At 39.1% G+C, this 15,026-nt stretch overlaps 1 protein-coding gene across 1 annotated transcript; it reads left to right on the forward strand.

The window, feature by feature from the left end:
- Nucleotides 1-4,237: 4,237 nt before the first annotated feature.
- Nucleotides 4,238-12,928, forward strand: LOC129782015 (diuretic hormone receptor-like). Its single transcript, XM_055789503.1, has 5 exons — nt 4,238-4,285; nt 5,101-5,211; nt 5,349-5,534; nt 11,884-12,011; nt 12,839-12,928. Exons 1-5 carry the CDS (start codon nt 4,238-4,240, stop codon nt 12,903-12,905), a joined length of 540 nt encoding a protein of 179 aa, XP_055645478.1. The 3' UTR covers nt 12,906-12,928.
- Nucleotides 12,929-15,026: the final 2,098 nt, after the last annotated feature.

Genomic DNA, 15,026 nt, shown 5'->3' on the forward strand with positions numbered 1-15,026 from the left:
ACAAAAGCATTCGAGTAATTCGGTGGAAACCTTGGAGTAGGATTTGATGTTTGGTATTGTAAGCCTCTTCCGACAATCTGAGCCGGCCACCGACTCGGAAGGGTTCAGAAGCTTGAGTGTGGAATTCTTCGGTACCAGTTTTCCTCTTTGGAGCAGATGTAGCTCCGTTTTGAAGCATTCTTTTTGGACGATCTTCACAAGACAATCCCTTGCATTTTCGAGTTCACTAGGTTGGAGAGTGATGGTAGATTGCTTCGATCCCTTTTGTATATGACGAATGAACCTCAAGAAGTAAGCAGTCGTACGTAGTAGACGATTGTACGAAAATGATCGGGTAAATAAAGGGTTGAGTGGTGGTGGATTTTGCAGTAGTAATGTGGTTGTTTTACGTTCCGTGTCTCCATCTGCATGTATTACTCTCGGGATTTCCAGCTTCGGCCAATTTTCCTCTCCCCTTCCCAACCAACTGGGTCCATTAATCCATATTTTGCAAGTTAGCAATTGTTGTACGACCAAACCTCTGGATACAATATCGGCGGGGTTATCCATTCCAGGTACATGCAGCCATGGAGCACCGTTTGTTCGGGTTTGAATGTCTGCTACCCGGTTTGCCACGAAGGTTTTCCAGGTTTGTGGTGGTGCCCGAAGCCAATATATTACTACCATCGAGTCGGTCCAATAGAAAATAGGTACGGCTTTCAGATTCAGTGCAGTGATAACTCTCGACGACAAGCGAGCGCCGAGCTGAGCTGCGCATAATTCCAGTCTCGGGATGGTACGTTTTTGTAAGGGTGCCACTCTAGATTTCGCTGCCAATAATATCACCTTCACTTGACCGTTGGCCTTCGCCGTCCGTGCGTAGATGCAGGCTCCAAAAGCTGATTCCGATGCGTCCGAGAAGCAATGCAGCTGCACCTCCCCCACGTCAAAGGCAAACCGCGGAACCCGAAAATTGACTAGCGATGGCAGGTCCTCAACGAAACGTTTCCATGTAGTACGCACCTCTCCAGGCACTTCTTCGTTCCAATCGATAGACATCAACCAAAGTTGTTGGATGAAAATCTTCGCGCATACAACGATAGGAGCGATTAATCCCAATGGGTCATATAATTGAGGAATGACAGAAAAGATTCGGTTTTTCGTAATCTTTCCGTCCGTAGAAAATGGCCCGAAATTAAAACAGAACTGATCAGTCGTAGGCTTCCAAGAAATCCCCAAGGTTTTCACAATTTCTCCATGTTCACGGTCTTCATTTGTTTTGGCAGAAGCGTCAAACACACTCCGTACCTTGGTAGTGGTGCTTGATTCTTTCAACACCGCATGATGTGGAAGATAGCATACTGTAGCGGGATTTGATTCGTCCGTAGGTACCTCATGCATGTGCCCCAGTTCTATAAATTCTGCCATGAATGCGTGGTACCTTTCTTTTAGAATGAGAGTTTGGTCTAGTTTACGTTCTAAACATTCTAGTCGGGATTTTGCGTTGGAGTAAGACTCGCCTATCATGGTTTCGAAACCTTCTTTCTTGGGATATTTCACGAAGTATCGTCCAGTGGAATCTCTTGTGACCGTTTCCTTATAGAATGTCTCGCAAAATTGATCGTTGGGGGAAAGGTTGACATTATCCAGTTCGTCCAGCTTCCAAAACTTCTCGATGTTTCGACTCAGTGTTTCAAGAGTGGAGGTGCAGCAAACCAAAGCTTGAGGCATGGGATCATAAGATGCTTTGCCAGATACAAACCAACCAAATCTACTTTCAATTAAGGTTGGGGCTTGTGGGCCTATTTGCAACCGGCCTCCTTGAAGGATTGTATAAAAATGTTCCGCACCAATAATCAGATCCACTTTCCGGGCAATATTGAACTCAGGATCGGCCAGTGTGATGTCGTTAGGTATATGCCAGTTTGTTGTAGCGATGCTCACAGCGGGTAGATCAGTTGTCAATTTTTTGAGTACCAAACAATTGAGAGGAATAGAGAAATCGCTGACTCTCGACCTAACTTCGGTAGCTACCGAACAAACTGCTCGAATCGGAGATTCACCGACGCCTAGTATAGGTTGATCAATACGATGACGGAACAATCGGAGTTTTTGGCAAAGTCGGTCACTCATTAGACTGCTTTGTGAGCCACTATCTAGAAGAACTCGCGTCAAATGTTCATTTCCATAACCGTCTAGCACTTTGACGACAACGGTCGATAGGAAAACGTTGACACCACGAGATTCTACAGCTGAATTGGAAGAGATTGCAGAAGTAGTTGCTGTTGTTACACCAAATGAATCGTTGTGTCTTGGAGTATTAGGCGCTGTCCGACTGTGTTGACCACTTGAGTTAGGATTACTGTTTGATACTGACGCATCGAACCCAGGATGCAATAACGAGTGATGCCGTTTTTGGCAATGCTTACAGGAGTAGCTTGACGAACAGTTTCGTACGAAATGATTGCTTCTGAAGCAATTACTGCAGATCCGTTTCGTGTTGACCAAGTGCAATCGTTCTTTCAGCTGCATCTTTTCAAATGCCGGACATTTAACTAACGGATGATGATCGTTGCAAGCTAGACATTTAGGTTGGTAGCTTTCCACTGCTGCATAGGAGTTTATCTTCGAAGACGATGGGGTTTGGGTTTTAGGTTGCCTGACGGAGGGGTAGTGCTTTCCTTGGGACGAAGAGTTGAACTGCTCAGCCGAAATATGAAGTGACTCCAGAGTTCGAACCTTCCGGGTCAGGAAATCGATGAGGTTTTCGTACGACGCCTCCTCGTTTGCAGAGACAAATTCTTCCCATTCCTTGAGAGTGTGATCGTCGACTCGAGAACACAGTAGTTGAACAAGGAGGCTGCCCCAATGCGCTGTAGGTTCTCCAAGCTGATTCAATATTTTCACATGTCGCTGGAAGTCTTCCAAAACAGCACGTAACCCTACAGCAGATTTTCCCGACACCTTCGAGTGGACCATCAGAGACTGTAGATGCTTCTTTTTTAGTGAGTAGGTATTTGAATATCGATTTAGAAGGGCTTCCCAAGCCACTGCATAATTATTCGCCGTAATTGTTAAAGACTCAATCAATTTGAGGGCGTCACCTCGCAAGGCGGACCGTAGGTACTGGAATTTTTGTATGCAGGGGATTTCTGGGGACGCGTGAATCAACGAGGAAAAGGAATCGTGGAATGTCAACCATTCATTCAGGTCACCATCAAACCGGGGTAATTCGATGGTGGGGAGTTTCACACTGGTAACATGAGAAATGGCAGGGACACCATGATGGATCGTAGAATCCACTGGAGTTAGAGGAAGAAGAGGACGCTTACTGACGAGGCCACCTTTTACCCGAAAGTACTGCTCTTCAACCTTTGCTCTGACTTTCGCATTAACCGTCACAAATTCAGCACTATCGTCAAGTGCCTCGTATTCTCCTTGAATCGATTCGAACGTTTCCATGAGGGTATCTAGTCGAGCTAGACGTATTGTTACTTCATCCCGCTCAGCATTGAAGTTCGTCAAGAAATCTTCGATACGTTGGATTGAATCCAGGACATTTTTTCGTTTCAGCTCCTTCGACTTCATTTTCTTCTCCTGCATGGTGATGATAATTCAGCAACGAATAACTGGAATAAACGTAAGACCCAGGAAGCACCTTTTGCTTGACGATAATTGTTTGGACTGACACTCACCTGTGCCCGTCCAGGGATAGGCCTTGTAATAAATTATAATCAGGAACGTTAGAACGTCGGGATACCACCGGGTTGGATGACCATTGGATAGGTTATAAATAGTATGCGATAAATTTATTGGATGATCAACCAGTAGTTGATGTAGTCTCGTTGGCTTAGAAACAGCAACGGCCACGGCTGGAGCATGCACCAGCATTCGCAGCAACAGTATCAATACGGGAACGCGGATACAAGATCCACACCAGGAACACGTGGGAAATATGGAGCCTGTCTTCAATAAGCCTTGTACTTTTTAAGCATGTAAAGCTATCTGGAACTCCAATCCGAAGGGTAAAGTAGGGTTAACGTCGCAGTTGGTCCAAGGAACACACCCGTGATCCTGGTCACGGCACCAAATGTTTTATCAGGGAGTCGAATCACGAGCTTAAACTTTCGGGGTTAAATATTCACCAAACAACGACGCGTATACTTTTAGTAAGCTACTATTTCTCGTAGTCCAAAAAATCTACAATCCAATCCAATCAATCTTGCGATATAACACATGTATAAGAAACCTTCCAACTATGGCTACTGGTGACCGGCTAATAGTGACTCTAACGATTGAAGCAAAAGTAAAAAGTGATCGAGGAAAAGGAACTGCCTAAAAACTGACCAATTGCGCAACACTAGTGGTGCGTTTTCAAGATACGCTGCGTTCAGCAGTCGGTTTAAGAGCTGGATTCTACACAGATTAAATTATTTAAAAATGCGAATCAAATCTAATCTTAAACTTATCAAATATATTTTATTTGCGGGACGTTGTGGCTTTCATCAATCCAATATATTGCCTTCCTCAAATTGACATTAATCTAGCACACGCCTTGCTCTAGCTCCTATCATATAAACATCGAGAAACGACCACAGAAAATATATCATGGAACAAAATGAACAACCCAAATCTCATCGCTCTCAAAAATCACAATATTGTAGCGAGCTCCTGGAAACACGAAACAGGCAGTCACTAGAAATATTACGGTATGATCCAATTCATACATCACGACGTTCATTTCGTCCCCAGCAACCGTTCCATAGCTCAAAAGCAAGCTCAGCGATATATCAACTCGTCCGAAAAGCACCATTCCATTTGGAATAACACCTTCCTGCTAACCTGAAACGAAGCGTTTCTTTCAGAATCTGCTAAAATTTTGGACATGTTTTCCATTCTTACCCCTCCGCCCACAGACATCAACTGACGACATATTGGGTGGGGAAACGTAGAACTGACTTCTGTGTGTATTTTTATGAGCCGTGTTCGGAGCCATGAGAAAATGGGAAGAACCCAAAGCGCCTTTAGCCATTTTCTTTGTATTATAACATTACGTGAACCCATCATCTTGAAAGGTTATTACGAGAACGAACTTATTCTTTCTTGGTATTGTCTTTCCAGCTTGAAATCGAATGCTCCTGGATGCGGGAATCGCTGGTGGACTGGATCTTCCAGGGACCGGTCTGCGCTGTGCTCATCATCAATCTGGTGTTCCTTATTCGAATCATGTGGGTAAGTAAGGTTGACTCACCTCAGGGGTCAGCTGTTTAAGGAAATAAAAATGAACAAGCTTTGCTACCCAAAATCACACATCCGCTTCCGGCCTTTCTGACCAAGTTTTTTCTGTTTACCCATTTTTTCCGGTTCAGGTACTGATCACAAAGTTGCGCTCGGCAAACACGGTCGAAACCCGTCAATATCGCAAGGCATCGAAGGCACTGCTGGTGCTGATTCCCCTGCTGGGCATAACCTACCTGGTGGTGTTGGCCGCACCCGCCGAGGGCGTCGTCAGTGACATTTTCGCGGTTGCCCGGGCATTGCTGCTTAGCACGCAGGTGGGTGTCGTGAAGAAAAGAAATTAACGGAGCAATTATGTCATGGACGAAGGCGAAGGGGCAGTGGAAGGACAGTGGTGCCCAGGTTAAACTGTCAATCGCTGCTAAATAATGGAATAGGCCAATGTTTTATTAGCCGCGCATAATTTTGCTATTTCAGTCTTGATTGATGGGTAATCATGGCAATGTTTACCCAAGAAATTATGTGCATTGATATGAGCTCTGCATCATGCTAGTGAAAACTGGAATTATGCTATTAGATCAATGATTAATACAACTAGCAGGGTTGATATGCTACTTTTTGCGGAATTCCTGTTTGTGCTAGATTTCTGTTTTTTGAGTGGTTAGTTGGAGGCGAATGAAGTGCAAAGTATAAAGCCTCTTAAGAATAAAGCACGGAACGGAACGAGTGGTAAGCTTAAGCGAGCGTGTGACAACTTGTTCAAGTCGGAATAATTTTTCTTGACAGAGAAAATACGAACTGAATTACACATAAGAAAATCCAAATAAATGTTTTTTTTTGTTCAAATGTGCAAGTTACAATTCCGACAGCTAATATTTCAAACCGATTTAGTGGTGATGTTCTTGAATAGAGTATATTTTTGACAACCTCTGACATGTTCAGAGATTGTAAACGAAACGAAGATTATATAATCAATTCCACTCAAAATAGCTCAAATAATTTCTCAAAAATCAATTATGTTGACGGAATGAGAATTTCGGAAGCCTTTTCAGCAAATCCGGTTTTGACAAATACAGCTAACCACTACGGATTCTCGCTCATTCACTCTTTCCTTATTCTTGGTAGTTAGAAGAATGAACCGGAAGTATACTCTCGTCGTATTGGATGACATTCTACCGAGGGCGATGCGGATTGTGTAATACTATCCGTAACAAATTATGTACTATAAAGAAGTTGACGAATTTTATGCCAACCCGTCTTAGGAACTGGGAGCACCATCTCAGATAGCAGTAAATACATTGGACATTCAAGCAACTTTGCATACTTCGGATATTCAAAGAATGATTATACTACTTTTTGTGAAGGGTTAATGTTTTTTTCTTAATTTTTTACAGAAATTTATGACTGAAACATTATAATAATCACAGAATTTGAACTATAGGAAAATAATTAAATTTTCATAATGAAAATATCGATTTTTTTATCAAAAAAAATATTTAAAAAATTATAGTACACTTTTCTCAAAAACGTATTATTTTAAGTTCTCAAAAAAAAGTTATATGAAAAACCCTTACAATTTCCAACAAGTCATCCATACTTCAGGAAATGAGCACTTTTACAGGATTTTTTTTTCTAACAACATATAATTCAAATTTTGTTCAAAGTTTTAGATTTTATTAAAATATGAATATTTGTGGAAGACGTCATGTTTGCAAGGTGACTGAAAAACTCCTCGTAACCAGAGATACCAACCTTCCTGATTTTTCAGGATTTCCCAGACTTTTTGGCTCGTATCCTGACATCCTGACACACACACTCGATTTTGCCTGATGTTTCTGAAGCTATCCTGATTTTCCCTGATTTTTTGGTTTTTTTTTTATTTCATCACAATAAAAAGGGTCCATGTTATGTATACCGAGATTCCTATCAAAGTTCTACTAGTTGGAAATGAGAACTGTCAAAATAGCCTACATAAAAAGCTTTCCGGTTCTTCTTGTATGGTGATTGTTCTTTCTTTCGTTTATTATTCATTATTATAGGAGAAGTGTGTAATACGCACCCCCTAAGCGAGAATGGATTTATCTTGACCGTGCTCTTAAGAATTAAAGTAACAACTACGTCAGTATGCAGATTAGATACCCTCAGTCATCTGTAATCGTTCGGTTTTTTAGATACTGAATAACAGAAGTGCCACGAATTTTATTTTGTAAGGGCCCAAAATCTATATTTTCCAATCATACGGTGTTAAATGGACCAGCAAAGACTATAACTCTCAGAGAAACAGCTTGTATGAATGAGAGATACCATCAATCTATTTACTTCATGCCCACCAGTGGAGAGAAGAAACAGTTTCTCCGGTGAGCGTGTTCTCCCAGTATTCGTGCATTTATTCTCCAGTCCGCGCTCTTGTTTTTTCCTACTTTCTCTGAGCACATAATATAGATGCCAGATGTGAAGACATGTTTTCGTTTTGATGACATTTAATTTTGTGAAAACATGCTGAGGTCATTTCAAAGTATATGAGAACAATTGTTTGTGTGATTTATCGAACATGATATAGAAATATCGTGATGATTTGCTCGTTTCTGTTCATTATGATTACATTTGAAGACATTTATTCGTGTCATGCAGAGATATTTGAAAAAATCATCTGGCATCCCTCACATATCGAGGGTAGGCCGTTCTGCCCGATTGTAAGCTGATGCGATAAATATCAGATTGAGAAGGAAATGAATCCTTTTTTACCGCTTTCTTCATCTGAGATATCCACTAGGAACTCGACTCGATAAATATGATTCACAGTTATCGCCTCTGAATCGGTGTCAAGCAACAAAAACCTTATAGAAATGGTGTGGAAAATTACATCGAAAATCGCTTCTAAAGAAAATTATATTTCTTATTTTTTTAAAGCATATTACACCTTGCATGGTAGAATTCTATCATTGACTAGCACGATTGCCTATAACCATTGAGTTTCTATTCATGCTGGTTTACGAGAAAATCAGGCGGATTAAATTGCCCGGCAGGCGCGTTTTGGACACATCTCCTCTACGTATTAATATTTAATTGTATGCTTAAAACACGTAGTGCGTTTACCTACCTACCGTCACCGCCTATCTCACTATCACTCTGCTGTAAAAGTTCATCATCGACATCACGATATGTTAGATGTTGGTAAATTGGTAATTCGCGATGACAGTGGCAAAGGTGTCGACATGTCTGGTGGCAACTTCAAATTAGGGCCATAATTTGGGCCCCAAACTCGTTAGTGTAATCTCTATCAGATTTGAAGACACGAAGATTTTATTGAATTTGTTAGATTTTATTATTTTAAATTTTAAAATTTGAATGAAAATTTTCACATCTTGTTATTTGATTACTTGCAACACGTATTTCTGACATTCATTCAACCATACGGCTACACAATTCCAACATTGTTACTGATTTTTTTCATTATAAAATAAAGTTGCCTTCATAAACAATTTTCGTATGAGATTTTTTCCCCACCTGCAAAACAAAAATGTTTTTAATTTACATAGAATACTAATTTGATATAGAAAAGCTAATTTTCATTCATAATTTCAATGTTGAAAACGTTCATTCCGACTGAAAATCAGCTATTTTTTGACGCTCCCCTAAACTAGTAGTCGAAGCTCAATACCGTCAACGCGGGTCGCTGTTTTGAAGAAAACAAATACTTTTGACGTTTGAGATATTGGCACCAAAAACATGGCGGGTGCCATACAGCTGGTTTATTCCATCTGGAAATCCATTATGTTTTTCGTTTCACAATGACAGAAAATAAAACCATCAACGCCAATTGAATGAATGAACATAGAGGATAATTTTGCTAGATCTTTTCTCTCTCTCTCTCTCTCTCTCTCTCTCTCTCTTTCTCTCTTCAGAATCTTATCTAAAAGATTAAAGAGTTATAGATATTTAGTAGATATTTTTTGTAAAGTATATAATTATGAATTATTCAAAACCCGTAAAAATGTATGACATTTATTGTTGTAGTCATAGTATCACGAACCACAATACTAATAATGCATAGTTGTGGAAATGCCTAAAAAAGGACAATTGAAAGTTTGCTTAAGTATAAAACAAAGTAATAAAAGTAATACAACAAAGATTATTAATAGACTGGGTACGAAAATAATGGAAAGAATATTCGCCACTAAGAATTATGTAGAGCTGAAAAATGAAGATAAAGGTTTCCTTATGTTTTTGCACCGAATAACAACTAAATACAACAAATATATAAAAATTTAAAAAAAAGTAAGAGAAGTAGGAAAATGTGAGCACTTTTCAACATAAAATGTATTTGCCATTAAAAACTGTTTTATTTATTGAAGAAAATATTTTAAATTGCTCGGAAAGTTCGTGCCGCCATTGATGATGTATAAATCAAGACGTTGATCAATAGTAATCCTCAGTATACGACAAATGAATTAGCAAATTCAATACAGATATCTAAATTCATCGTTGATGAGCATCCGCTGAAGCTTGTTTACGTCTATCGAGACGATATGTGGGTTCCACACAATTTGAATGAAATACCTTCAATGGATTGTATTTCAATTTGCGGTTCTCATTATAAATATAACGAAAATGCCTTTTTGAAGCAAATCGTCCACGTGAAACACGTCGCCTTTCCATCAGGCCAACGCCAAAATGCATGTCTCGATAAATTACACTATAAATTATGTTGGAGTCATAGTAGGAGATCCTTTATCAACAGTTCTCAAAACTAACAGGTCATTACTACCTCAGATTATCACAGGTTCAGGTTTCTACAAAATTCATTCAAGGGCAAGAACTTCGATTCTATGGACAGCATAAAAAATACCTTGAACAGTTTTCGACAAGAAAGCAAACATGATCTGGTAGGATAGAATTTTGAAGCTGCATGAAACATGGCGAATGATTGTGGAACAAAACTGTGCATATAAAATTGAATAAATGTATGTCTGTCTATAAAAGTGATGCATTTGTTCTACTGAAAAACGGCACGAACTTTCCGGACATCCCAAAATGAGCTATCCTGATTTATCCTGATTTTTATTTCCATTATCCCTGATTTTTAAAAATTTAAGTTGGCAACCCTGCTGGTAACACTTTTATATATGAATTACCGCGTTTGACATGTTCTTGTCGTTTTGCTAACCAGGCAAAAGTTTGGAGAGTATGTCAATCGTGTCAATTTACGCACAGAAATGTTACGAGTTAAACATTAATAGTAATTTTTCAAAAAAAAAAAAACATAAAAAAATTGTTGTGAGGAAAACTTTTTTCCAGCAGCAGTTCCCTTCTTCCGATGTATGGGTGACTTGTTGGTAATTATATGGGCTGTTCATATAACTTTTGTTCAAAATTAAAAAAAAAAGTTTGTGAGAAAAAAATAAGTTTTGAAAATAATTTTGTCTCAATTAATTTTTTTTTTAATTTGTTTGATATTTTTGATTGAAAACGTTAAGAATTTCCTACATTTCATTCTTTAACCAACATTTTATTATAGGTATTATAGTATTAGAGTTAAAGTTTTTCGAAAAAAAAGTTGAGAGACTCAAATTTCCAACAAATGAATCCCTCAAAAGCTACAAGAACTACCACATGTTGGCTGTTGGTTGGTAATGTTGGTGTCATTTAAAAATATCAAAGTAATCAAGACATCGGAAGCAGGTCACTGCTACATGAAAAGAGTTTTCCTAGAAACAACTTTTTTTAGTTTTCTTTGAAACATCAATACTAATGTTAAACTCGTAACATTTGTATGTGTAAATTATGGCGATTGACATGATCCGCAACCTTTTTTCTGTTTAGAAACATGTCAATATGTTGCGATGAGGAACAAAACTACCGATTTCAGAAAATCTGAGAACCACTATATCGATTTGGCAGGAGTGGTTTTAGTAAGAAAATCAATATACCAGAGAAAAAGACAACTTTTGGATTTTGGCAGGCAACTAAGAACCACAGATTTGGCCATTTCATATTCTCACTTTTTTATATTTCTGAAGCCTTTTATACATACAGTGTCAAAGCTGTCGAAAATACCAGCAATTCTTGGTGATTTAATTTATAGTTTCATTCAATACTGAATTATAATTTTGAATCAATTATATCCCTCGTAAACTCTGCTACTACAATACGAGCTTTAAATGTTAATAGTCTTCCGTCAACAAACCAAACTCATTTGTTCCGTCAAAACCGCTCATTTTTCATGAATAACCACAAAAACAATAAATTAAACAGTACAATACCCCTGCCCCTTGTCGGAACCAAAATCCGTTGTTTGCATACTACTCACGGCACACCGGAAATACGATGTCATGTCAAAGTAAGAGGCAAACAGTGGCAAACATTTCTTGAAGGTCACGCTTATCTTGAGAGGGTGAAACCACCTTCCTCCACCCTTTATCGTGTTTTTCACATCATGGCAGCAATTATCGGCACGTAAGCCGTTTGTTCTTGCATTATGATGTACTGCAATATTCAGTGCACGTAGCTTCGGTGACATATTGCAACCGAGTGCTGACTTACTTACTGCTGCTCAAAAAGTGGATTTGCACGAGAAAGCAGCAAGCATACCTGCACATAAATCCATTTCCAACTATAAAGAAAAAAAAAACGCCATAAAAAGTATAACTCTTCCGTATTTTTCAGGGCTTCTCGGTATCATTATTCTACTGCTTCCTGAACTCGGAGGTCCGGCTGGCGCTGAGACACCGACTGGAGCGTTGGCGAGACGAACGGAACATCCGGCTGGGGCAAGTTCGCCAGCGAAGCCGCCGGTAAGTAAGTGTTTCCGGTCAGATTAGAGCCGGCTCTCGGAGGCCAACCGAAACAGCAACGACTCTGTAACGCCCGTTGTTGTGTCTATCGTTTTCCCATTTCCCAGCGTTATTTTCTTATTTATGTGCAATCTAAATGTGCTCTTCGCGGCGCCGCCATCGGATCGCTGCCTTTCTTCGCTGCTCGATTGCTCACTTCCTGAGGATGAAGCAAAACGATAGATGGCTGTCTTTCCCATACAGGAACCAGTCCACCAGTATCGGTGGGAAATTCTCGGAAGTCTCATCCCATGAATTCTTTCTCGATCCGAGGCGGATTGAGGGGAATGATAATCCTTACACTCGGGGGATGAGAGCTCTATAATTTAGTGCACTGTTTTCCTGTAATTCATTCGCGCTTTTTGTTCGCTCAAACGCAATATAAATCCAGACCATAAACAATAGTGATTATGAAATTCTGAACATTGCTCGATTAATGATAGTGCGGGATGGTGTGTCAGTTGAAAATTATAAACTGTCGGAAAAAGTTGGGAACTTTCCTCCCACCATAAATCCTGCCCCAACTGCAGTTCAATTCAGAAAATGAGATCATTATAAAACTATTATTCTCGTTTTGAATTTCTTCATCGCATAGTTCCCCCTCCCAAGAATACTTATTCTGTCTCTGCTTCGGGTGGTTTATTGCGAAGAGCACCCGTCTAGTTATTCGGCGAAAAAGATTTTGGTTCTCCCCCAACTTTTTGCTTCCCTTTTTCTTTTTCACATAGCTCGCCAACCACCAACAAATCCACAAAACATTGACTCGAGCTTTACTATTATTTTTGCAGGTGTTTAAGTTTCGAAAATCAAGACGGATTCCTAACTTGTACCACCACCGTTGAGTGTACAGTTTAGGGATTTCTTCCCTAGAGCATGCGGTAAGTCCCCTAAACCAGTAGAATTAATCTTTCCCCCCAACGGAACGGAAACGTTTCCATTCCGAGTGTTTCAGCTCAATTCAGTTCTTAGCACAACATTCCATCGAAAAACTATGCTCGAATGAGAAATCGTAGTAATAAATGGTGCATTCTGCACCAGTAAAAACCATACAACTAAGGGCTTCTTATAGACGAATCGCATGCTCTGGGAAAGTCTGCTCTCTCCTCTGTTCACGGGAATGTTTTAAATTTGATTCATTTTGCAATTACGGAGGAACAAAGGTTATGATGCATCGGTTGGCTGAGTGAATGAAATTAAATTTTCCTTTCCTGGGAACGTATTATGATTTATTTGGTAAAGTACAATGCGCTTCCATTGCTTTGTTTCATGGAAGTTCAGCTAAACTGGAAGCACTTTTGTTGTTCATTTCTAACGAGCGCACCCAAGTGAATCAGGGCAGGTGCAGGAATGTTAGAATGTCAGAAGAAAAATACCGAATCGTAAACGAAGCAAAGCAAACAAAAGCCGGCTAAAAAATTCTGTTCGAAAATTATATTAGTTCAGGTCTAGGCTCGGATGGCACTAGGATTGGGCGATCTTTAGAAAAAGATCGATCTTGATGAATCGATTTTCAAAACGGCGCTGGGATCGATTCACTGATTAAATCGGTACCAAAGAATCGATCTTTGCTGAATCAATCTTTGAAATATCGAATGCCTTTTCCAATTTATTTGCTTGTTCTATATAAGTATTGTCTTTTCTTTCAACATGATATAAACATTTCACATTTTTAATCGAACATTCAAGGCATTTCAGTATGATTCTTAGATAAAAAGGTAACAAAAAACTATAAAGTCCAGAAAAAAAAATTATTTTCCAGGGCATTCATCTTGAACCGTTATGGATTTATTTAATCAAATGAATTAATTAAAAATTATCATTAGAATTCAACAACTGATATTCATCTAGAACTCCGCTGACGAAAATCCTTTTAAATGCAATCGTATCATACACCTGGCATTTAGTCGAAATGTTGGTAGTAGTCTCAGTTCTAGAAAAGAACCTTTCAGCTGGACCTGATGTCACCATCCCATTTCGTTATAATTTCCACTGCCAACCTAGCGAATGAATGTCCAATCCAATGTTTATGAAATTTGTCAAGTGGTTTTCTGTGAGAATCAATGTTCACTGAAAAACAAATTTACAATTTTGTTTCTACGATTGTCGTGATTTTTTTTCTGGGTAGGAAGAATCGGTCCGAAGAATCGAAAATAGAGAGGAAGAGATCGATCTTCTATATATCGATCCAAGATCGCCCAATCCTTTTCACTATCATTAATTTGACATCCTCGAAAGCTATCCAAATGCTGACATTATGTTTATAAAATTTGTCAGGTGGTGTACATTGAAAAAAAAACCCTCTAAGATCGAAAAAATCGAAGGAAAAAGATCGATCTTTACGATTTTTTCGGGTACAATGAATCGATCCAAAAAATCGGAAATCGAAATGCAAAAAAAATCGATCTTCTGAAAGTCGATCCAAGATCACCCAATCCTAGATGGCACACATTCTACGAAGGCTTAAAACAGTAGTTCTATTTAAGATGGTAACACAATATATTCGTTTCAAAACCTTTTTTCTCCTAAGCGTTTAGCTTTGTTTAACCTTCCTTCCAGAATTTCTTTTGTCTGCATGCGTTGATTTATATTGAAATCTTTCTAATTATAATTCTAGTTCGTTCACACGAATTGGACAATTCATGAAGTTCAACAGACAACAGACACCAGGATCCTTACTGGGGGCCATGAGTTGTCTTTGATAGGGTTAGTGTCCTCTGTCCATTTGATATCGTGCATGCCAGACGCGTGGACTCTAGGGAAAATATATTGTTCCATACAGCCCCGTCATTAGGTTTTTGTTAGAAAGAAACCCCTTAACTCTCTAGTAGAAAACTTTGGCAGCCATATAATGGACCGATGATTTACGTGGTTTTCTAGCAACTTTCTCTTTAAACATGCTCATTTGAGCCTAAAAATCCTTCTCAGCCTGGGATTTTCTTATCTATAAGATTTTTAAATTTTTCAAAAGTTTGTTTG

This window comes from Toxorhynchites rutilus, unplaced genomic scaffold (genome assembly GCF_029784135.1).
Source record: "Toxorhynchites rutilus septentrionalis strain SRP unplaced genomic scaffold, ASM2978413v1 HiC_scaffold_334, whole genome shotgun sequence".
In the NCBI taxonomy this organism is placed as follows: domain Eukaryota; kingdom Metazoa; phylum Arthropoda; class Insecta; order Diptera; family Culicidae; genus Toxorhynchites; species Toxorhynchites rutilus.

Excerpts from the sequence above, each read along its gene's own strand:
- LOC129782015 (XM_055789503.1), top strand. The coding sequence starts at position 4,238 with ATGGCTACTGGTGACCGGCTAATAGTGACTCTAACGATTGAAGCAAAA. Across the intron at positions 5,535-11,883 it reads CATTGCTGCTTAGCACGCAG|GGCTTCTCGGTATCATTATT; the intron begins GTGGGTGTCGTG and ends CGTATTTTTCAG. Across the intron at positions 12,012-12,838 it reads GTTCGCCAGCGAAGCCGCCG|GTGTTTAAGTTTCGAAAATC; the intron begins GTAAGTAAGTGT and ends TTATTTTTGCAG.